Source organism: Varanus komodoensis, unplaced genomic scaffold (genome assembly GCF_004798865.1).
Source record: "Varanus komodoensis strain SLA01 unplaced genomic scaffold, ASM479886v1 scaffold11, whole genome shotgun sequence".
Taxonomy (NCBI): Eukaryota; Metazoa; Chordata; class Lepidosauria; order Squamata; family Varanidae; genus Varanus; species Varanus komodoensis.
This window is the reverse complement of record NW_025335317.1, coordinates 33,400,964-33,425,916: the sequence shown is the minus strand read 5'-3', so window position 1 is coordinate 33,425,916 and position 24,953 is coordinate 33,400,964. Positions and strand designations below refer to the sequence as shown.

The window sequence follows — 24,953 nt, the reverse complement described above, 5'->3', positions numbered from 1 at the left end:
CTTTTGCTTTAGACTGTGGCATGAAATACATCTAAATCTCTGCTTTTCCCCTTTCATTTCATTTTTTATTTCTTTGCACAAACTCAACATGCATATTAGTTAATTAAATGTGCTCTTCATTAAGGTTGGGAGTTTTCAAACTTTTGTCAGGCAGGGCTTTGCATGAAACCCCTTGAAACTGTTAAAGGAAGAACACCCTTCTAATGAGCAAGCGTTGGCGCGCTCTCTGTTCACTGGCTTTTAAAAGCTACTCTTACATGAGTGATTTGGATGGAACAAGAGCTATTTTGAGTTCACAGGCCGTCATTAACTTTCAGATGCATATTTTGTTAACCCCCCCTGCCCCCACTACGTGTTGTCAGGGTGGTTGTTAGGAAACTGGTATACACATTTAAACAAACAAACAAACAAACAAAAAGGTTCAGTCTAACATCTGGTTTGGTTGAGTTCAGTAATTGTTCTTTGCAGGACCTGCAAAAACTGGAGATGCTTTTCTAAGACTAGAATTAGTCTTTCAAGTATACGTGCTTATAGAACCAGTGCTTGTCAACACAGCACATGGGTTGCAAAAAGGCTCAGTGAATAGTGCAGACAAAGGGCATTTTGGTGGCAAATAAAACCCAGAGCAATGGATTTTATTTATTTTTATTTATTTGATTCATAAAACATCAGCCAGTTGTCCCAAAGGAGACCCCCTCCCTCAGCTCTTGTTTCAAGGGGCCTGCTTCTCAGGGGAACCTAAATCTGGAACCACTAGAAACATAAGGTGAAGAGAAAGACAGAGAGAGAAAGGGTCTAGAGTCTGCGGGGCAGGAGGGACTAGAGTCTGCGGGGCAGGAGGGAGGATGGCCAGCATGGTCCAGAAACAGAGAAAATAGGACTGAGTGCACACCAGGATGGATGGGAAGGCAACTCCATGGGTGTAGAGGGGAAAGAAGCCGTGCCGCCTTTGCTCTGGAGGAAAGCCTTGATATACAAGTGTGAGCAAGCTGCAGAAGTCTGGAATAAAAGTGCATTGGAGCATGGCCATGGAAACAAATGCCACAGGCAGGCTAAAAGTGGCATGCGCCATGAATCATAGCCCAGCAGGGGGTATCAGCAGCCCCACCAGGAAGCGCCGGGGGCAGAGTAAGGTACCCTCCACCAAGGGATACGACGCGCTGCACCAAGTTCTCCATATGAGAGTTCTTGCCTAGAAGCCAGAACAGATATTATCTGAGCTTCAGTTGTCTCAAACAATCATTCTTCCCTTTTCGGGGATGTGGATTTTTCTAGCCACCTCCAGCCAGCTCGCCCCTGGCCCAGCTTCAGCCTGCCTGCCACACCAGAGAGGGGGAGTTATGGGGTGCCTGGGAGGGGGCTTGCCTCTGGACAACGGGCAAGTCCCTTGCCGAGTGTTCTGCCTGTCGCCTGCAGAGATCACGCTCCGACATTCCTACATGCTTCACACGGGGGAGCCTCAGGTCCCACCCCTTCTCTGCCCACAATTAATGTTTCATGGCAGCTCTTAAAGCAGGACTTTATCCGGCTGCCAGCATCTCGCCTGAGCTACCCTTTTGTGCGGGACTCGAAGGCTGAGAATGTTTGCCGAGCCAAACTTGTGTGGTAACAGCTGGATTCTGTAAGATGTGATTAATTACGGACCGCCAGCTTAGGAAGGGGCTGTCTATGGATGCCTGACTCATTTGCGGTAAAGCCTGATCTAGCAGGTTTGAGTCTTCAGTCGCATTTTCTCTTAGCGGCCTCTTCTACACTGGCAAAAGGAACGCTCTCAGATAGATGGGTCCTCTGTGTTGTTTCTTTCTTGATTGTTACTATACCCTGTAGCTTCCTCTGTTATCAGAACCTCTTTATTTACCAATGGCAATGTCATCTGGAGAGGTTTCTTAGACACCTGGTGGAGTCTTAAGAACTTAGGCTAAGCTATGAACAGTTGGGATGGCTGTGGGCTCTTCAGAGACCTTTCAAGAAAATGGGTAGAATAAAGAGAGTACAGTTCTTAAGAAAATGAGCAAGTGACCCCACTGGGGGTACAAGGAGTTAGCTATGGAACCCCTTGGCCAGAGTGGTGAAAACTCTTGCCAAATGATTCCCCGGCAGAGGCCAGTGCTAGTCACCCAAAGTCATGACCAGGCCCTTGGGGGCCACTGGCACCAGCCCCCCCACCCCATGATCTCAAGCCATTCCAGGCATGCTGCAGCCTCTTCTCCCTGTAAACTTTTTTCCTTCGGTTCACAGCAGCTGTTTATTAAGCTGGCTTTTCTGATCCCTGTTTCCACAAGATACCTTCAAGAGGTATCTTGAAGGGATGAAACATGGTTGCCAAGCATTTTTCTAATTTTCCCTTTTAGAATTTGCAAAAAATATTTTAAAAAGATGTTACCTGCTCTCGCAGAACTGTGGATGTTTGCAAAGGAGTGTCCACTGGCAAAGTTGAACTGTTCCCTGGGCAGTGCACACAGAGGCAGCCAGGAAATTTATTTTTCTTTTTGTTACACCTGACAGCTGTCAAATGCAAGCAAAGGCAAAAGGGATTTTACTTTGTGAAAAGGGTGCAGTGCATTTCTCCCCTTCATAGTAAGAGCTTCATGACTGAGAATCAGGTCTCCCAAGGGGGCCTGCACTTTTGCACTTTGTCTGGAGATTTTACCACCTCGGAAACATGTAAAAGTGCAGCCACCCCATTTAGTGGACTAGATACTGTTGGCAGTAGTCAGAGACAAAGATCCATTTTTCAAGTGGGGTTTAGAAAAGGTCAAAATGGGCAGGAGAATATACAAGTATATAGATTCTGTATAACTGTATGCTTTGCTGCCTCCCAACATAATTTTTCTCACAATCACAGTGGGAAGGGGGAGCCAACTCAGTCTTTCCATGGTGTCCCCAGGATCCCCATGGGAGGAATGAGGAGGGAGAGCGAGGGCCAAAAGCCCAGTTGTCTGTCAGGTGCACTCTAAGGGGTTCACACAACAATCAGCCCACTATGTCTTGGGCCTCATGTGCTCAGGACTGGCCCATTCTGAGCCCTGGTTTGATCATTACCTTGAAACTAGCATTGCCTCTGCTTTCAGCTTCACTGCTGTAGTTTCCTTTCAGCCTTCAGTTTATAAGTAAAGTAAATCATTCCTTTTTTACTTTTATGAAAGCATACTGAACACACTGAAAATTTTCCAGTGTTCCCACTGGTGTGATTTCCCTGAATCTCTCATTACCAGAGGAGAAAGGAAGAACATGCATGTGAGTTTGGTACACATGTGCACATGTTTCTCGTTCTCTTCACAAAAAGAGCACTCCTGCTCAGTCTGCGCATAGTGAGTTCCACTGACTTCAGTGGAGCATACTCCTCGGTAAGTGGAGTAACCTCCTTAAACATCAGCTGCAGTGTGGCATCTAGATTTCTCTTTCCTTGCAAAAACAGCTTCTTTCTGCCTTGGCCTTCTCTAACCCATGGACTGGGAATGATGGGAGTTGCATTCCAACATATGCGGAGGGCTTGGTGAAGGCTGTCCTACCTCATAACACCAAAAGGAGAGTTTGCAGATCATCTGTAAAACAAGGGACGCTGCAAGGATGTATTTAATGTGTCCTGACATTCCCCCAGAATGTCCAAGGTTGCCACTCCCACACTCAGCCCTTCTGGCGCCTTCCATCTCCACACATTCTGCACTCTTAGCATGGGTAGCACAGCAGTTCTGTTCGCTCTAGGGGTGTGGTGAATGGCTGGAAATGACACAGGTAAGTCTGGAGAACAACTGGTCTGCACCCCAATAGGTGAGGGCTGGCAGCTGTCCATGGTGCTAATACATGAAAAAATATTTGACAAGGCAGAGGACTTGAAACAAATTAAGTCTTATCATATATGTATATAGATTTTTCTTCTTCTTCTTCGTTTGTAAAGGTTGATTGGTGCTTCAGCATGAGCACAAGAAAATGTTTAGCAGATACCAGGTGGATAAACATACAGAGATTGGCCAGTGAGATTGCTGAAACATCTCACTGGACACATCTCACTGAACACACCTCTCTCTTTCTTAAATAGGAGCGGATATTCCTTACCCTCTCCAACTATATTTTCACAGCAATCTTTCTGGCTGAAATGACCATCAAGGTAAGTGACCGTTTGGTCTTCTGACCTTTATACTTCATCCTGTGCTCTGATGGTGTGCCATTTTCATTTGCATCCCACCCCCGCAATGTGTGTGTTCGTCTGCCCATGGGCTTTCCCAGTATGCAAAATCTCTGACTGTGACTGGGGCTTCTAATAGAATGTATTCATCATTAAATTCATCTCCGCATTGCCCTAATAGCCAAAGCTCTCTGGATGGTTCATAGCCCAGCTGTACTCAGTGAGTACCAGAATCATATTTCTAGGTTGTGTTCCGTAGCCGTTGTAATGGCCGCTACTTGTTTCTGAATAAGCAAAACGATGTTCATGACTTCACATGTTGCACCGGTTCGAGGTTCTCTGCCATGCAGCAGGCACAGAGTCCTGCTTTTACTATTGGACAAATACAGCAGAGCAAAGCAGAGACTCCAATAAGCACCTACTTTGTCATTGTGTGTATGTAGCTGTATGTACTCCAGCAGGACTTCAGCACACACCTAAGCTCAAGCTCAAGCTTTTACTAAGTATATGACCTTCCTTGAGAAAATGTTATATCTCAAGGAGTTTCATAAAGCACCCCACTGCAGCCCCCTACTGATGATGATGATGATGATGATGTGGATGATGCCATCAATATGCCTGGCACTTCAGAGACTTGAAGAAGCAAGATCCTTTGCCAGCCTGCTTCCAGTTCCTTATCCAGGAGGATGAGGAAGGAAGGAGAGGCAGGAGCAAGTGGGGGACAGACACGTAGGTCAGCCTCACGGCAGGAGGACACAGGCATTTGGCCGTTGAGCCAAGCATCTCCTGGGCAATCACATCCCACTCCTCTCATGATGTCCTGCTCATAAGTAGCAATTGGTTTCTAAATGCAGCAGGAGGTTATTCTCTCCAGATAATGTCCAAACTATGACTCATTCAGTGTGCTCAGCGCTGGTGACGGAGGATGTAAAGTTTGCCTTTGCAATGGTAAATCTAGGATGAATCTGCAGAGAGGCTCACCGAGCTTCCAGAGAAAAACACAGCACTCCTTTTGAATGACATTGGCAACACCTTGCAGGGAACAGAATATTCAGTTCTGATTGCCAAGCAAAAAAATAAGCAGTGGTTGTGGAGGAAAAGCAGAGCTAGGGTGGCACAGCAGCTGGATGGAGGAGTTTGGAAGCTGGGGGAGTCGTGTTCAAATCCTGGTGCACTGGGTGGCCTTGTGCATCACTGCCCCTCAGCCTATTGTAACCCAAAGTTGTTGTGAAGTACAGATAATCCCTGGGTTATGAATGTCCCAGTTACAAGCAATCCATGCTTATGAACGAGCAAATCCAGAAGTCCTGCCTCATTCCCAAGTGGCAAGCGAGTGCCCTTGGGTGCTGAGTGTCAAGGAGAGGAGGGTGGGAGGGAGGGAAAAAGTGGCACCAGAAAGCAGCAAAGTGAGAACTAGAAAGCCACTGCAGTGGTAACCACCACCCACTCCAGCAGCACAATCAAACCCTGACTCTCCAGACTAGGTCCATCCTCTCCAACACCAGTCCCTTCTCCATCATCATCCAGTTAATGTTGGGCTTGATGTTAGCTCAAGAAGTGTTAAACTTTAATAATCGTTTTACTATTTTTCTCTCTTTCTATCTAAACTGTTTTACGAACTGTACTCTATACCTACATACATACATATAGATTCTCTTCAGTACCTGTGGTTACTTTGTTATTACTGTATTAATATATTATTAAAATGTTGTGTTGTATTTAAGTTGTTTTAGTGTATATGGAAGTATTTTGTAAGTATTTTTATGCTTTTTATATATGTGATCCAACTTACATACAAATTTGACTTAAGGACTTTCTCAGGAACGGAATGCATCCATAACCTGGGGACTACCTGTAGCTGAAATCACAAGATTTTGAAAGCATCTCCGGGGGCAGCGGTGCTAGCCTGTTGCCTCCCATCTTGGACCTCTCAAACTGCTGAACCGAGTTCCCCTGCAGCAGCTTGCCATGTTAGATGGATTTCTAAAGCATATTCCATGAGAACATTTTTTCAGCATCTCTATATGTATATGTGTGACACTCTTTAAAGAGAGACACCAAGGAATAGTGGGGACAATCCATCTCTCTCCCACTCTAAAGTCTAAAGAAATGATTTCAACGAGATGCATGTGTATGTGCAGTGAATGGGAGATAAAGACATTATGAATCTCTCAGCTGTTCTAGTTTTGGGCATTCTTGTGACCACCTTTGCTTTTGAAAACAAACACTTTGAAAAGTGTTTCATTCCTTTTCATCATGGATAACAGTCTGCTGTAGGAGTGATTCTGTGTGCCACCATTTTACATAATTGTTGTACATCGTTACAAGCATGTCTGCACAATCAGATTTTAGCTGCATCAGCTATAAAGGTGCTACCTAGAGCATTTCTGTATAGATCTGTTATGAACATTAATTACACTTTGACCCTTTGCAGGATCAGATAACGTGTGTTATTGTGACCGATGGGGCAGTGCATTTGCAGTCCCCTCTTCGCCCTCCTAACATACTGGCTGCATTGGTTATGTTTTCTTGCACTTGGGCCTCTTGGCAGGTGGTGGCGCTGGGCCTGTGCTTTGGTGAGAAGGCCTACCTGAGAAGCAGTTGGAACGTGCTGGACGGGGTGCTGGTTCTCATCTCGGTGGTGGACATCCTGGTTTCAATGGTTTCTGACAGTGGCACAAAAATCCTGGGAATGCTAAGAGTCTTGAGGCTGCTGAGAACTCTCCGACCGTTACGGTAAGGAAACTGTATAGGATTATTCAGGATGGGCAAGCGGTGCGGCTGGGCAGGGAGTGACTGATGAGTCATGTGCGTGATGGAAAGAAATGAATGCTATCTTAGGGAAACAAGGAGTGGGGGAATGCTCCTTCAGCTGCTAGCTGTCTGCGGGCAGAAAGTCTGTTCCCAAGAGAGAGCCTTAGAACGCCACAGGCGTTGGCAGAGATGCTAGAGGCACACTGTGTCGCTTCAGTGTGCCATTTGCTTTGGCACAAGAGGCTGCTGCTCATATTAAGTAATAAATGGAATTCACTGGAATATGAACTACCTGTCTGACCATGAGTGTGCAGGATTAGGCATGTGACTTTTTGTATTCTTGGTCTTTCCCGCATTTTCTCAGGGTAGTTTACATAGCCGTGACTCGGATGCTTACAGTTGATCAGACATACACGTTTATAAGGAAAGCAGCGCAGTCATTCCTTAAATGCAATGTCAGCCAGTTCCAGTCCTTGAGAGACGGATCTGCAGGAACTCAAAAGAAAAGCGCTGCATGGAAGAGCCGTGCAGCCATGTGTCAGTTCCCAATGAACGGTGTCCAAACCTGGATTTCTATCATTGCAGCTTTTAGTATGCTTTTAACCTGTGTGCTCCTGATCCCCTATGCACAGTAGTTCACAGGTAATTTTCCAGCATGTTGTCATCTTCCAGAACCTCCCCCATGCTTTGCAACCATTTAGTGTCTGTCTGTCTGTTTCCTGGCAAGTAAATCTGGTGGTGGCATGAAACCCTAGCCTATTTGCACAAGTGTAGCAACATCACATAATATACAATAGCTCCACCTAGTGGTAGGGTATTGGAACATACAGAAAAGCATAGAAAGACACCCCTCCCCAGCAAGCCTCGATAAAGTGGTTAAATAAAGGTTTTATTTACTTTTAACCAATAAAGATTAAGGGCATCAGGTAGAAAAACCCCAAGCAATCCATTGGACTTACTTGAGAACAGTGTCATACTTTGTGATTCGGAATGGTTGGGTGTTGTAATGCCAGTTTCTGTATTAGGTGACAGGATGTGTGGCCTTCACCATCCCTTGTGACCCACCTTGATCTTCTTGTTAGCCTCCTTGCTTTTTTAACATGGAAGTCAATCCCAGAGGTCTCAGAAGCATATTTGAACAGAATCTTTGATGCAAACCTTCTCAGCTTTATAAAGCATGTTTGGAGCAAGGCAAATTATTATGAAGAGAGGGGGAGATCCACACAGCAACACACAAAGTCATCTTTTGACTCTCCTGTGGCAATCTATAGCACAGAAAAGACTGACAGTGTCAAACTAAGTGCAAGATCATGAATTCAAGTCAAAGTGTTGGGGTGGGGAAAATCCACATTCCTTGAAACCCACATTTTTCAGTTACATCACAACTCCCATCAGCACAGTAACAAGAAGCCATGGCAAGAAGCTTCCAGATCATTTGTACAAACCAGCAAGGCGTGATCCATGCAGCCACCACTCCTCCAGAGTAGTGCCGCTCATCCCATATAAGGTCATTCACTCTATATGTGGGTATGAGATCACAGATGCAGATCATCTCAAGCATGGATTTCACTCTGCTCTTTCCTTTCAATGGTTGGAGCAAACATATAGAATTAGATTGAAGATTGCAGAATGTAAAATAATTGCAGAACACATTCGTCTTGGAGCCTGTGAGGACAGAGAAGTACAAAAAAGAGGAAACTGCATTTCTAGGAATAAAGGGAAATGGGGAGGAGCAGGAAAACATTTCAAATCCTTCCTCTTAACTTCCTTGTCTTCATCCATTTTGGTGTCCTGATCTCTAGCAATACATTCTTGCTGTGCCAGGCAAACTGTAGCCTTTCCCGGATTTTTCTCCTACCGCAAGGAGGGTCTTCAGGGACAGATCAGTGAGTCAGGCTGCTATTACAACTGGAAAGCTTCTCTGGAGGGGCCACTGATGATTTGGTATTTGATTATTGTCTCCACATTAGGACACCTGGAAAAGGCCCTCTAATGGGAAGGGAATTTTGAATGCTGCTTACAGGCAACTTCCTGAGATGTGATGGTATCATTTCCCAGCCCCTTGTATGTGTGAATTACACGAAACCAAAATGTTTCTACCTAATGCATCCAGGCTGCTGTGGCTGTGATCAAATACAAGAGAAATCAACATTACCATAGCATTCAGAATAATCTGGGTAGAGTTGAACACTATTCTGTCCTAGCCTTGGCTTCCAAAATAGATGCATGAATTATTCACTCTTCATAACACTAGGCTACAAAAGTCATTTCGTAGCTCTTTTCTATCATATTATCACTTCCCTGAATGGTGAAGGCAACTAATGTTCCCCCCCTCCAAGCGAACACACACATACACACACCTCCCTGGTCTCTGACAGATGCTCTGTTCTAGCTGGCAGGCTTAAATCTGGCAAATGCATTCCAGTGGAGATGAGAGTGACAGCAATATTGGTCGGAGCTGCCTGTGTAGAGGGAGTTCAGCAGAGGGAATTGGGACCGCTGAGGCTAGCAGAATTGGTGAGAGCTCAGGGGATTAGCGGGGAGCTATGCCTGTTGAGAGAAAACACACGCATCCCGACTTCAATTTCCTTCATTTGTCATGCACTAGACACTGACTCAGGTCCATTCTCACTGAAGCCTCAGGTGGCTCCCAGGCTGGGACATGTAAAAGGCTCAAATCAGCAAAACCTCTTGGCTCTGAATTAACAGTGCAGTGCGTGGAAACTCTGGAGGTGGCAGGCTGAGGCAGAAGCGCAGCAACACACAAGATGTTCTGGGGGCCCACGAAGACTGACCTGTTGGAGTGAGCGCCCCTCTTCTGGAGATGTGGGTGCTACGTTCCCTAGCAGTGCTCCACAAACGAGATTCAGCTTCCCCTTGAATGAGTGAGAAGAACACATCCATTTAACTTTAATGGTCCCTGGAGGCCTTCAGCGAAAGCATGTTGCCATCTTTCGGGGATTAGGGATTAGTTGTTTTCTGTAAAAGTCCTCACATTTTATTTCCTGCAGACACGAGAACCGCATTAGCAACGAAGCAGAGGAAGCAACAGAGGTTTTTAAAGGCAAAGCTGGGTGTACTTTGCACCAAGAGATCCCAGTGTGTTTTCAGTGCTCTGAGTAAATGATGCAAGTTGCATAAGGTATATTACAATATTTGCATCTCATTATTATTCATGATATAGTATGCTTCAAGGAATTTGCCTTTTTACTTGCAACCCCCCCCCAAATAGAATTATATAGGGTAAGTGGGGAAGGCAGACAGGAGACAAAGAATAGGAGACATAAGAAAAGGACACAGAATTTTTATTGCTTCTGGAAACTACTGGAATCCCTCTCTAGCTCATCTGAAACTTTCACCAAAACCTGCCTGCCTGTTTTCGAATCCTTTCCTCCCTAGCACAAAGTATAACACGGTCCTTTCCTTTGGTAGTAAACAACTTAAACACAAATTCCTTTTTTTAAATCCCACTGGGCGCCACTACTTGCATGCACCCTGTGATGTGGTGGCTGCAGACAATGCAAACCAGATGGGCACTGCTCCACGTGGTATGCAGTTTGTGTGAAGCTTTGCCCTTGTGATCCAAGCCAGTTCTTTAACCACACCAGCAAGGCCCTTTTCATGGAAGTTGTGCAAGCATCATCAGCCCTGGCCAGAACTACAAGGCTATGACTTGACACAAGACCTGCCATGCAGGGCAGAACACATGTGGCTGGATGGCCATCGCACCACTGCCATGCATAAATTAATCTTGACTAAGTAAGAAACTCGAGTAAGAGAATCTCAGCTCAAGTAAGAAACAGGCACATTAGCTCCGTGTGTTTTGTTTCTCAGGGAGTTATATAAAGATTATCCATCTGCTTCCTTAAAAACTTTAAAGAAGAGAATCCAACATTCTATTATTAACATAAAGTAAAGCAATCCTCTGCATGATTTCTTCCTGGAATTGCTCAGGAAAAGTAATGTAGATGGGAGAGTGTGATATTTCTATTATTGTACATGGGGCCTAAGCTGGATTTCTTAGTGGGAGATGAAAGAGGAGCAATACAGTCACCCATGTAGTCAGTTTGCTTCCAGTGGTTAGAGACGCCTGCGTTAAACTATTCAGTAGAATACTGAGGGTCACACCTTGAGTTAAGCAAAAGTAATTGGATCTGTAGGGCTGCTCAGGCGCTGAAAGGGTTGACTGGTGACCAGTGTCGGCGAAAACTGAATAGGTTGTGGGCCAAGCTCTGTGACTAAGAGGGCTTAAAAAGAGATGAGAAGAGCGCAGGAGGAAGAAAGCAAGAAGATGTATAAAGAAAGAAGAGAAGGGACAAAGACATCATGTAGAAGGCTCAGACAACAGTGTTAGGGGAGGCCTGAACTGGCCCTTGAGTCCCACCAGAAACTGCCCAAGGAGAAACTGAAGCAAGGATTGGCAAAGATCCAGCCTGGGAGGCATTGTAAAGTAATGAATCTCAAGGAAAAGGGAGAAATCCCAGGGAAGGACTAGGGGCCATTGCCTGGAGGAGGGGGAATGCACCATCTTATCAGTGACCCCGTGGAAGTTACTTTGAAGCGCAGGGCATAAAACACTGAAATTCGAACAAGGAGAAAAGCTAGTTTATTGGTGTCCCTCTCTGAAATGGACCACATTTATAGGAACTATTGGAGCATACAAGCCCAGGACTGCGATACTGGCTTTTGAAGATGAGGGGCAGGTGTCTTCTCAGCTCACGGTGCTCTTTTGCCAGCATCCTGCAGGATGGGAAGCAGCTTTGGCAGAACACAGGCTATGGGACATTTAGGGTTTCCGTGCCTGTGTGGCTCAGCATGCGTTGTGCAAGCTTCTAGTGGCTCCTGGATGCATTTAATGAGGCCAAGCACCTCTTTACATGAGGCTGTTAGCCTGCTGCTTTCCCAAGGGCTCTGCTTCCTTTGCAATGGGAAGTGGAATTCCTTTCCACATCTTTTTTTCTGAGGGTGGAGGTGAGTTCTTTCTCTGCCTTTCCGCATGTTCCATTACTCAGCGACCATGCTGAGCGCCGTAGCAGAATTTCTAAATGCTACCAGGCTTTCCTTGATCTAGGAACACCACGGAAATCATGGCAAAGCACAGAAGCAGCCCTGGAGGATACTGATAGCATGTAAAGCACCTTCAGACTCCCATCCTGAGCGCACCATGAATCCCTCGTGCAGCAAGCCTCAAAGATATGCCCCCTGCAGAGGGACACTAGCACTTCCCTGGAGGGTTCTCAAAACCATGATTCTGGGGATGAGCATATGTGCCCATACCTGACCGTTTTTGTTTTTGCAATGCCCAGGCAACAGCAGAAGCAGAGCACCACCGCTGGCTCTTCTCCTCCATATGCCCGCTTTCATCTTGAGCTTGTATGGCCCTGATAGGCATGGCAAGTCTTTGGTCCTCTTCTTGCACCAAGTGCTCAGCGGCCCTTCTTAGGGAAGGTATGGCATGGTGACTGCCACTAGCAGGTCAACTTTAAAGGAGGATTAGAGAAATGTATCCAGTATAGAGCTCTTTCATAGCCAAGGCCAAATGCCTCTCGGGGCCAGTTGCCGTAGGACACGAGCGGGATGGGGCCGCTGTGAGTGCGTCCTGTCTGAGGACTTCCCATGGGCAACGGCACAGCATGCTGGGCTAGCCAAGTCCAGGGCCTGATCCAGCACGACGCTCACTCTTTTGTGCTTCTGTGCTGCAGAGGAAGGGTCTGAGGGAATTCTCCCGCTTCACTTCCACGGATGATGCAAAGTCCTATGAAATTTGCAGCCTTGGTGCCTGAAAAGCAGCTGGGGAGGTAAAAACAGATCACTAGGGGAGACTGCTCTGTGCTGGGGCTGCTTTGTCTCTGAGGATGTGGCCGATTCTTTAAGGCCTGCTTTGCTTGGCTCTGGGTAGCTACTGTCTTGCCTGTGCCCTTGGTAAGCCTTGTCCTTGGCAAGGTGGCGCAGTCATTCTAGCTGCTTTGTTTTCCTGTGTGTCTCTCTTCTGCCATCGATTGCTTGTTCACTGTTGGCAACTGCAGCAGTAGACTCTAATTCACAGTTATTAAATTTGGTGCTGTATTCAAGAGTGATGCTGTATGGCTGAGGGTTGTTAATAAGTGTGCTAGTGCTGAAACGCCTGATCAAGGCTTCTTGAGTTAGAGGAGAGTTGAAAACGGTATGGAAGAACAACGGTTGTGAAGGCAGGGCTCAGTCAGTTCTATGCAACCATATGATGGTGCAGGGGGGAGAGTGCTGTAATGTTGGAAAGAGTTCAAAAATCCCTTTTTGATGTGTCTGTAAGAACCAGAACTCAGCCGCACTCGTCCACGTAGAAACTGGGGGAGCTGGCAAGTTGGCTCTTAGCTGGCCCACAGAGGTGTGGAAGGTTACTGTTATTATTACATTTCTATACCACCTGTAGCCAAAGCTCTCTGGGTGGTTTGCAACGATAATAGAATCATACACACAGGTCACCCATCCAGCTTCTAACTAGGCCAGATGCTACTTAGCTTCCAAGACTAGACAGGATCGGACACTTCAGGCTATACAGAGCTCTGTCTGGAGGCAGAGGTGACTCTAAAATTGTGATAGTGTACTGTATCAAGCTTAGAGTTGTGCGAGTCTTTATGATTTGCATGAAGAGGGTCCCAGACCCACTCTGTGGCACGTCCAATGTAAAACATCACAGGTGATGCAAAAGCCTCTGCCTACAACTGCACAGAGCCAGTGCCATTCAGTGTAGTCAATGGCCCTCATTTAGCATGCAGTCATGTGAACAAGCTGCACACTCAGGTTTGCACACTCCACCCTTCCTCTTCCTCCTCTGGTGTGGCAGAGGCACAGCACAGAAGCTTTCACTTCCAGTTACATAAGAACACAAGACGAGCCATGCTGGATCACCCTGAAGGCCTATCTAGTCTAGCACTTTGGCAAACAAACTGCCAAAGGTTCCCTCAAGCAGGGTGGGTGCAAGACCTCCTCCAGCCCAAGCCCCTCAGTAATTGGAGTATGCGGGCATGCTGCCTCCAGTAAAGGAGGTACTAGCAGGGCTGGGAGTCACTGACTGTTTCCTTCTCTGTGAATTTGTCCAATTCCATTTTAAAGCCATGTAAATCAGTGGCCATCACTACTTCCTGTGCCAGGGAATTCCATAGTTCAACTCTTTTGTTGTTATGTGCCATCAAGTTGTCTTCAACATACGGCTACCCTATGAATGAAAGCCCTCCAAAAAGCCCTATCCATGAAACTTCATTCAGCCGTTCCAAATTCAAGGCTGTGGCTTCCTTTGCGGAGTTGATCCATCTCATATCTGGTCTTCTACCTTTGCCTCTCCCTGTGATTGTCTTCTCCAGTGAGTCTTGCCTTCTCATGATGTATCTACAGAATTGTTACCAAACTCAGCCAGTCAACAGCTAGGGCAAACCCAGGTGGACCCCAGTCCCGAACCAAAAGGAGTCCGAGACAAGACTTAGAGCCAAAACCAGCTTTATTCTAGTGCACTATAGAATAAAGGGAGACAAAAGGGGACGTTCAGCCCAAAGCAGTCTCAAAAGTTGCACCCCAGTACATGCGTTTTATACCCTAGGTAACCAATTAGGTCACCTAATACACATCTAATACATCAATATATGCACCCCTTCCCATGCTGAAGAAAGAGTCCTTTCTTCTGTCAAGGACCAGACATTTCCCATGTCTATTTCTTATCTGCTCGAGATTCACACAGGCTTGCCATGTTCTTACTCCCTGCACATCTGCAACTTTCATGGTGGCTAGAACCAGTGTCCACTGTCCCTTTGATTACTGTATTCGAGGTCAGGCTAGCGTGTTAGCTGTGGGTTACACAAAGTTCATTTTGTTCTTATCTGTCCTCCCTTCTGGGACAGTATAACTGTGGTGTTTTTACTATGTGGCCTTCCCCTGGCCAATCACCTTTGGGGTGCTGCAATTGGCAACAGTTGCCCCAGTTTTGTCTTTTAGTTCATTTTATCTGTCTTAAATCTCCCCGCTAAATCTCAGCTTCATAGGATGACCCCAGATTTTACTGTTATGGGAGAGGGGGAAATAGTCTTCCACTCCACTTTCTCCACACTTTGCATAATTTTAAGCAAAGTCTCCCTTTACTCGCCTTTTTCGTTTTTGTTTTTTGTTTTTGTCATACTGTTAACTAAGGTTGTTCAAAACAACCATGAATTTGAGCTGGCTTGTTTCATACAAACCACAGTTAACATTAGCCATAGTGTGTCAGTTGATGCCATAAGGCAAGCTGAAGTTAAGCAAAGATAGAAGTGAATGCCGCTGAACCTTACAGCTCTGCCAGATGAGAAGAGAGGCAGGGAACACGTGAGCCCAAGACTCATTGCAGCTCACTTGCATCATATTGAACTATGTTCTCCCTTGATGTCCAAGCTCTCTCCAGACACAGCTAGATGAACCAGTATCCAGGCTCGGTTGGAGAGCTTGAAGAGAATTACCAACATTATAGTCATATGAACAAGACATGTGTGTGTGCAGGGGGCGTGCTTTCTGCTATAATCCAAGCAGAAAATTCTGAAGTGTTCTCCCACTTTGCACGACCAAGCTTGGTGTCTAGGAGGGTTCACTAATGGTGCCTTAGGCAGCGTTCCTGAACATCCTGAAGCCGACCGTGCATTGAATCCCTCCTAATCCTGTTTTTTATGCATAAATAGCTCAGCGTGATACATACAGACACACATTCAAAACACAGGCTGCTTCTGTTATTTTCCAGTAATATAATTCTTGATAACATGTAACTGATTCTATTTATTAGAAAAAGAAGGCTCTTCCTGAATAATACTGAACTCTAAGGGTATTCATAGTCATGCTGATAAAAATGGAGTGAGTCATTGCTCAGATAGATAGATAGATAGATAGATAGATAGATAGATAGATAGATATGCTTGATCTAGGAAACTTCCAGTGGACATTTGTCCAAAGAGTGCTTAATGAAGCAGATAAGGAGCAAAATGAACCCAGCACAATTAATAAATGATAGGGAAAATGTAAATCTGATTTGACAATAGCTGCCACATGCTTGAGTGATACTGTGGCATGCCATAGAGCTCCAAGAAATAAAGCAAATGAGGCCAGTTAAATTAAGAAAACCTTTCTAGTAGGATCAGCAGAAATGCAAGTAAATGTTTTTGAGGATGCAAATGATGACAAAATTGAAAGCAAAAAACTTATATTCACTTCAACTCTGACCAGAGATCTGAGATTATTTCCCTTAAATATAGAGAAACATCAACCTAAGGGAAAGAGGTTTCCATCTATTGGGCAGCAATGCTCAGAAACCACAATCAGGAAATAATGCCAGAAGTGACACTGAGTTAGATTAAAGTCATCCATTCCAACCCTTGGCAGAAGCAAAGCATTGTCTAAGGGGCAGAAGGGACTATGCTGATGAATGATGCTGCATGATATGGTGCCAAAGTCAAGTTTACAGGAGCTGAGAGTATTATCCATGAGGTTGCTCAAGCAATATGGCTTGAACGTGGAAGCAGTACTGAGGCTACCACTGTGTTCTTTTTTCTTTTAACTGAGCAGGAAGAACGCACATGCACACACATGAAATGAGACATATCTAAGTCATACATCCACTATCTGAACTGCAAATTTGCTAGGCTGGTGTCCTTCACATGCATCACTCTGTAATACAGTGTTTTTCTGCTTCTACAAAACCTGGACTTTTGCTGGACGTTGGGAGTATCTGGAGCCACAGGGGGAAGAATATAAATTTTAGTCATAGCTCTTGATAGAAACTGGATTGCACTGTTTAACATGTCTATAGGCAAGTTTATTCAGGTATTTGGTAAATGAGAAAGTCAGTGTCTTCCAAATTCTGGGAAGTTGCCTATATCTTTCAGAAATGTCTGCAAGTTATGACCTTTCTCTACTACAGTGCACTGAGGGTGAAACTCTGTATGTTTAGATGTAAAAATTCCTACAATTCCCATCATTCTCCGGCCAGCATGGGAGGGAGCTGCCTGTAGGACTTTTGGTCCCTACACATGCATAGGATTTTGCCATGCACTTCTCTCATTCAAATTGGAGCTAAAAGAACTGCTGCTTGAAAACATTTTTTGTTGGAAATTCATGCAGGGAAATCCTTGGGAAACCTAAGTGGTCAGTTGCTCCAGAATGCTACTTTTTATGGCAGTAGAATAGTTAGGTGATCATGAAAGTGATTTATAGTGGTAGAGATGCATCAGGTCTAATCCAGAATCAACTAGATATCTTTCTTTATGGTTATGGTCTTGGTTATCTGTACTATCCTTCCCCAACGTGGTGCCCTCTAAATGCATGACCCAACATCCCTGGTCATGTTGACTGGAATTGATAGGAGTTGTAGTCTAACATACATCTGGAGAGGGCCAGGTCATGAAAAACTGCTCTACAGTCTTTTGGTGGGGTGCTTACAATCCCACAAAGCTGGGCTTTTAGAACAACAGTGTGAAAGAAAGCATGCTGAAAATGAACAGATATTTTAAGAAGAAATGCTATAATTTAGAGTCATTGCAAAATGATAGTGCTGTACAGATGCTACATTACTCTGTTGTGGTTGTTATCACTGTGGGATAAATATGTTGTCTAAGAGCACCGAGCACCGAGATCTGTAATTCTTGTCTTGTTCAGCTCTATTGCACTGAGCAGGTGCGTGTCCATGCTCTCCCAAATGAGCGTTTCCAGCCCCATTTTGTCTTTTCTTTGATGATTTCTTGCAGGTCCTTCTATTTGGACTGGTAGCCTTTTCAAATTGCCTTTTCGTTGCAGCCCCTTTCAACATGAGAAGTTAGATGGTTAGGATATAATTTTATGTGGTCCCTTTGCTTTTCAGGGTCATTAGCCGAGCACAAGGGCTGAAACTGGTGGTGGAGACCTTGATGTCATCCCTAAAACCCATTGGGAACATTGTTGTCATCTGCTGCGCCTTCTTCATCATTTTTGGCATCCTGGGAGTTCAGGTAGGCTCTGTGCAGGTTTCATGGAAAATAGAAAGGGCCAGAGGGTCAGTACGCTAACCTTGACCACACATCATTGGGAATGTTCATAGAGACCCTTACAAACAGGAGACTCTAACAGGATAAATGACCCCAAAAGTCCATGTGTTTCAGAGCAGCTTCACACATTGCATTTTTGTACCTGCATGGAAAATATGCATACAAATGTAATGGGCAGTACAGGCATCCAATGAAATTAATAAACACCCTTGATTATATCAGTACAACTGTAATGTGTTAATCTAGCAAATGTCTGTTTTCAGCGTTGCAGAGCTGTGTTCATCCTGGGGCCAAGGGTGGTTGGATGTCTCATCGCATGCATGGTGGTAAATATATATTTACTGCTGCATGACCTGTGAACATGTGAAGCAGCCCTTATGGTGGGGGAAAAGGCATTTTACCCTCTGAAAGAGGAAAAATATGAGGTCACTAACCAGTATGATGCAAACAAGAATTCCCTGCAACCTAGACTTGGGGTGGAAGCCACCACCTCAAGCATTCTAAGATGATGGTGATGGTGATGATGATGCCACTGTCACCTTGTGTTCTGTTTTAAATCCTAAGTTCACAGTGGCTTGATAATATGCAGTTTTCTGCTCCTGTTTTAGAGAAATGCACTAACATGTACATTGACATATCTATTAGGGTTTTTTGAAAATGCAAGATGGTATAGAAAAAAATAATTAAATAAATATTACATCCCTGTAACTTTAAAACTGCTCAATTTTCAGTGCTCAAAGCTTTTCATTTATCACAATTGTCTCCCACTTCCGAGGCAGAGAAACCATTTATCATCATTGGTCTTTTTCCAATCTGTGTTTGGATCTCGTTCCTTCTGTGTTGCTTACAGTGTCCAGTACTTGCCTCAACTGCTGTAGACAATAGTAAAGTATGTGTCATGGACACTGAGGTGAAGGGAAAACAGTGATGGCAGGCAGAAGATAGAAAAAAACTTGATTCCTTCATGCCTGGTCCTTGCAAGCCAACAAACAAGTGTTACACTGGTGGAAATCATTCCATGAGGTGCCTCCGGGACTGTGCTTTTGATGTGCCACCCCCACCCCGCGAGTGCGGTCCTCTTGGGTAAAATCCTTTGATGACCCCTTGCCTGAGATGGGCGTTTGCAATTACCCTGTCGCTTGGCTTCCTCAAGCGGAGCCTTAAAGGGTTAGCGTCTCCTTTTGAGTTCAAGTAAAGAGGTGAAGTTTGAGGAGCCCCGTGGGAACGCAGACTGCCCCAGGGCAGCCAGGCACGGTCATGCCGATATCTTCTGTCACTCCATGAAATAGTGCAGTCATCCCACCCTCGCCTGCTACGGACCACTACACTGACATCCATCATAACAGCTGTCACGCTCTGCCACTTCCTGTTTGCCACTGAGAAAGTGACAACATTAATCATCTGGGGTCCTGATACCTTTTACCCTGCGGGTAATCATATTTGACACTGTTGAAGTCACTGCCACGGGATTACCAGATTCAATACTGTGTGATGTGCGTGTGTTAACAGTTTGTGCGCAGCAGAATTTCAGCAGGTGCAGCAGCACACGCGGGAGAGGCTGCCCCTTTCAGAAGTCTCCCTTCTGGAGCAGCTTGCACCGATATGGGAGCCTTGTTCCTTATTAAATCTGGCCACCCTGGCCAGTGTGCATGAAATGACAGGCAGGCCTTTGGCATCACAGTCCTTTCCCCCCATGCCACTTCTAGACAGGGCTTTCTATATCATGAGCATGTCCTGGTGTTGCTTTCCAGCCGTAGCGATTTGGAGACATACTGCCCCTTTTGCTAGAGGTAGCATCTGGCTATTTCGACTAGTAGTCACTGAAGGACTTTTTTCTGCCTGTCCTACAGCCTGGTGCCCTGAGCTGGTAGCTTCATGTGGAAATGAAATCCACTGATAAGTTATGGGCTGTGTAAAGAAGTACTTCCTGTTGCCCGTCCTGAATCTCCCATGCAACACCCTGAGTTTGACTCTTGTAAGACAGGGACGGAAACTCTTCCTCATCCCTTTCTCTACATCATGCAGAATTCCATGAACTTCCATTGTGTCTCTTCTTCCACCCTGCTTCCTTGCCCATTTTCTAAGCTTAACTCCCATCCCCAAGCATGGCAGTTTTCTTCAAAGAGGAAATGCCACAGACGCTTGATCATTTTGGTTGCCCTTTTTGGCACCTCCGGCACGTTGCATGCAAGGACCATGCAAGACCTCCTGTGTTTTATGTCCACCGTTCAATACAATGAATTGAAAAGGTGGCTCACAACAAAATAAAACATTTATGACCTAACAAAAGACACGAATTCCAAAACTGCAGGAAAATCAGTGTAAGTTAACCAATAAAAAGAAAACCCATGTAAGTTAAAAGAAGCAAGATGACAGGAGAGCCAATGTGGTGTGGTACCTGGAGTGTTGGACTGGTGACCTGGGAGATCCGGGGTCCAGTCCCCACTCAGCTGTGGAGCTCACTGAATGGTCTTGGGCCAGTCACTGACTCTCAGCCTAACTTCACAGGGTGGTTGTTGTGAGGATGAAATGAAGCTATGAAACTTGCCTTTGGTTCCTCACACGAGATAAAAAGGTGGGATATAAATGTGATGTAATAAACATATACTGTAATGTTTGCTTTAAAACACTGTTTACTTTAAAAAATACAAACCTGGATTGATCAAACCTTTTGAGCTGGTGTTTAGAGGAGCACCAGCTGGGCCTCTTTGGAAAGGGAGGTCCATCACTGGGGGACCAAAAAAGGCCCTGTCTCCAGCAATCACCTAACCAACTTCTGGTGGTGGAGTATGGGAGCACGCAGGGACAGGTCTTCAAATTCTTTCTCAGTGCTCCAGCATTCTGTGTGGGTCATTTGTGCCAATGCCCGTCTCTTGGTTTCCACAGTTATTCAAAGGAAAGTTTTTTGTCTGCCAAGGTGAGGACACAAGGAACATCACCAACAAGTCTGACTGTGCAGAAGCCACCTACAAATGGGTCCGGCACAAGTATAATTTTGATAATCTCGGCCAGGTATTGATGGAGTGGTAATCTGCTTCTTTGCTCCTTTATTCGCTTGATCCCCAAAACACTTGTGAGGCATTCTTACAGACATTGCCAGGTAATAGCATGTTGTCTAGATCAGACCATATACATTAAAAGGTCCCTGTCGTGGCTTTGAGACATCTACACAATTCCTTTCAGAACTAAAGGAAGTGGGCACACTTCTTTGAAACATTTAATTACTCGGTGCCTACACAACAACCCACCTATATCTAGCCAAAAGCCTTGTCTTAGGAAGCTGGACACCTTGTGCTCAGCCAGCACATCCTAACGTCTCTGTTCATTTACAGCTGCCACTGGAAACCATCCATATTCCAGCAGCTTGGCAGGGACTAATTAGAAGTGAGCAGTTGATGCCTGGAGGGTGAAAATATATCAGGCACTCTGCTTTTTGAATTAACCCTCATTCTTGGACTGGAATCTAACATTGGTAACTTTTCCCTGGTGGGAGACCTTTGACATGAAAGCACCTTACTATTATTGGCAAGGTAAAATAGCACATACAAATGTAATTAAACATGAACAGACAGGCGAACACAGTAGCACTGCACACACAAAATGCTTTTTCTCCAGCCTAAATGTAATACTCTGTTTCCTCTTGTCTTTCTAGGCCTTAATGTCTCTGTTTGTTTTGGCCTCCAAAGATGGGTGGGTGGACATCATGTATGATGGACTGGATGCTGTAGGAGTGGATCAGCAGGTACGTCTTTGACACTCAGTTGCTAGTAGCCCAACAGATAGATGTGGCTTGTTCTGTGGAAATGACTGGGAATGGAAACATTCAGGGTGCCTTGGTGTCATGCACAAAGAAAATCCCAGTCCTTTTGTGCCAGTATGTCAAACTTGCCGGACTGCCATTCCAACAGCTTTTGCCTCTCCTTTGCAGCCGGTCATGAACTATAACCCTTGGATGCTCCTCTACTTCATCTCCTTCCTGCTGATTGTTGCCTTCTTTGTACTCAACATGTTCGTGGGAGTTGTGGTGGAGAATTTCCATAAGTGCCGTCAGCACCAGGAGGAAGAGGAAGCCAAGAGGCGAGAGGAGAAGAGGCTAAAGCGGCTGGAGAAAAAGAGAAGGAGTAAGGAGAAACAGATGGCTGGTCGGTAGTCTTTCCACATCTTTGAGTCCTGCTTGACCTTTGACAGCCTCCCCATGCCTCCCTGCCTAGCACCTGAAGCTCAGATTCCTCCCAAAAGCATGTCCAGCTATTAAATTTGCATGCAGGATGTAGCGCTGGCAGAGGCTAAGCAAAGAGCCATGGAAGTACAGCGATGGCTGCATGATTTGCAACTACTTTATATGCTAGGTGATTTAAAACATGATAATTCCAATATTTATTTTCCATTGCGCTAGCTTAGCATTGCCCAAATAGTGTGAAATGCAAAGACCAACAGTTCCAGAACAGGCCAAGAACCTTAGGCATGTTTTGCGCTGTTGCTGTTAATTACCTTCACTATTTGGTTTATTACAGCCTTGTAATGTCCTAGTGAAATCACCTTCTCCAATTTCTAAGCCACTTTACATATTGACTGGCAATAAATTCAAGGTTGTAATAAGAACAAAGCAGCCTTGTTTTAGAAATGCTTTAAAACGTAGTGCATTTGCTTGAGAAATACAGATTCTTTTTCCTTTAAAAAAGAAAATAACCAGAGACAGAAATTAACCAATTTGGGGTAAGTCCAGACATACCAACATGGTGGACTGCTGAGAAGAGTATTTTTATCCTTGTATAACCATGCTAGACTTTTGTGAAATCTAAGAAGCTTCACACATTGTCTTTTTTACCTCAGTTTCTGTTTGATTGAAAAAGCTGGAAATAATGCTCAGGTCAGAGGTCACAGGTCAGAGGAACTCTCCTCCATCTTGCATGCCTTCTCTTCTGCTTGGTTCCTCCCACCCCACCCCACCCCACCCCCATGCCCATGTGCTGATTCATGGTCTCACTCTGGTAACCCTCATCATTCAATGTCCTCACAGTATCACATTCATGGTGATTTTACCCCTTTTGGGCTTAAATCTGTAGGAATCTCTTTTCATTGTTAATGTTGTTGCTTAATAGTCTTAATGGTAACTAAAATCTCTGTGGTCCTTCCCTATATCCTCATTCCACAGATTTAACTTAAGACCATGATTTTAAAAAGATGCATGAATCATGTCTAATCACTCTTAATCACATACTTAAGTGCTTTTCAAAAGTTGAAGGGTATATTTTAACTCATCCACTCAAATGTTTGGATGCAAGATCAAAAGTTCAAAACCAAGCAACACTGGCATTGTGGCTTCTGAAATAAGAGATGTCTGTGATGAACCATGAGGTTGTGTGGTGCTCTAGAGATGCCTTTTAAGGTATTTCAGAACTGATTTTTCAATCCCTCAGTATACAGATCCATATGGCAAAGGATGTCACAAATAAGATAAACTTACAATAGTTTATCCCTGTGTCTTAGAGCAATTGGTCATACTCCCTGTCTGGGCCAAAACCCATGGCATTTTGTTTGCACAGTGCTTCCAATACCTACAGGTGCACCTACAGGCTTGCTTCTTACTGATGTGGTATCTCCAGATGTCTTCATGACAATGATATCAATTTACATGATAAGCATTGTAAGGAGCAGAACATGCACAAAACCCCACTGACTGCAGTGCATCAAGGGAACATGCTGCTGTTTCTCACCTCCTCTCCCAAGCAATATAGAATTTTCTCAAATGCATGTTCCCACTGTAAGAGAGGAACCCTCATCAAGTAACAGCAGGAACCGCCCTCAGGCCTCTAGGCTTGTAGCCACCCATGAAAAGGCATTCCTTCTTAGAGGGGCATAAGCTCTGATCACACTTAAAATACAGTTGCAAAGCAAGTACACCCCCATGGAGGCTTTTACAGAGTTGTGGGTGAGCTTTTGCATAGCTAGAGCCTGTATACCAAACAGTACCATGGCTTGCTGTTTCCTGCCTGCCCCCTCTGGTGCATTCTTGAGGGCCTGCTTACCTACCTCCATGCCCCTCTGTGGGCCCCAGCCCTGGGACCGTATTCACTGCCTCATGTATTGGCTCTTGGTCTGCCCCTCCTTCTGCCACAGACCAAACCTGCCTGTTTGCTGTTTGTTGTCCAGCTTTAACCTGCCCTGCTACCTAGGAATCCCTCTAGCATCAGCCTCTCTGTCTTTACTGGACTATTTTTGTTGCTTGGTAGCGGAGGCATACTCAAAGGCAATATCCCCCATCTTTTTGAGACTGCACCCGGAGTATCGCCTTAGTCTCCATGTCGCAGGCAGAGATGTACTCAAGCATTATCATAATTGTCCCTTGCAAAGGTTAGTCTGAGCAGCAAGGGATGGAGAGGCATCATATCAGGACATGTGCAGTTTATGAAATGACATTTATGAAATGGTTTATGACTTACAAAACGGTTGCTCCGTTACTGAGAAAATGATTCATTATAAAAATGTTTATAATTTTATAATTTCAGTTGGCTTGATTGCATGGACCCAACATTTGTATGCATTCACAGGTATCCTTGTGAATCTTTCACTGAGCACTGTGAAAAGAAACCTGTTTGAAAATGGCAGGTGCCAGGCTTGGCACAGCAGGATGTTGACTATGTAGGGGTCTACAGGCAGAATTTTGTGTTGCATTCATCAGAGTCATGATGTCCACTTCAGGACTACTGAACAGCATTGGGAGGATAGAGCTGGGGGGGAAGCAATTGAGAGGAGTGGGGTACTAGCTGTTTTTGTGGGGCAACTAGCCCATCCGAGTTTTGCCATTTTTGTGGCAAAACTCCCACAAATATACATCTGGGACCCCAAGAAGTAGTTTGAACAGAGGCACTGATACAGAAGAGTACCAAAGGAGCTGATGAAGAAACGTTAAGCATCCCTTCCTTTGCCACATTTCTATCTCAATTGCCCTCTAATTGAAGCTATCCTTGGAGACTTCTATAAACACACATTTGCATGCAAGGTGGTATTTTAAATAAATCCTACCTCTTTAAGTAACAAGCTCTAAATAGCCCATTAATTACTCA

The 24,953-nt window shown here is 45.0% G+C and overlaps 1 protein-coding gene across 1 annotated transcript in view; it reads left to right on the top strand.

Moving 5' to 3' along the window:
- The window catches only part of CACNA1G (calcium voltage-gated channel subunit alpha1 G), a 385,442-nt gene that overhangs the window by 308,315 nt on the left and 52,174 nt on the right, over nucleotides 1-24,953 (top strand). Inside the window, exons 20-25 of the mRNA XM_044420034.1 lie at nucleotides 4,040-4,108; nucleotides 6,678-6,862; nucleotides 17,724-17,850; nucleotides 20,773-20,898; nucleotides 21,539-21,628; nucleotides 21,815-22,007. Coding sequence (XP_044275969.1) covers nucleotides 4,040-4,108; nucleotides 6,678-6,862; nucleotides 17,724-17,850; nucleotides 20,773-20,898; nucleotides 21,539-21,628; nucleotides 21,815-22,007 — 790 coding nt within the window. The remainder of the gene's footprint in view (nucleotides 1-4,039; nucleotides 4,109-6,677; nucleotides 6,863-17,723; nucleotides 17,851-20,772; nucleotides 20,899-21,538; nucleotides 21,629-21,814; nucleotides 22,008-24,953) is intronic.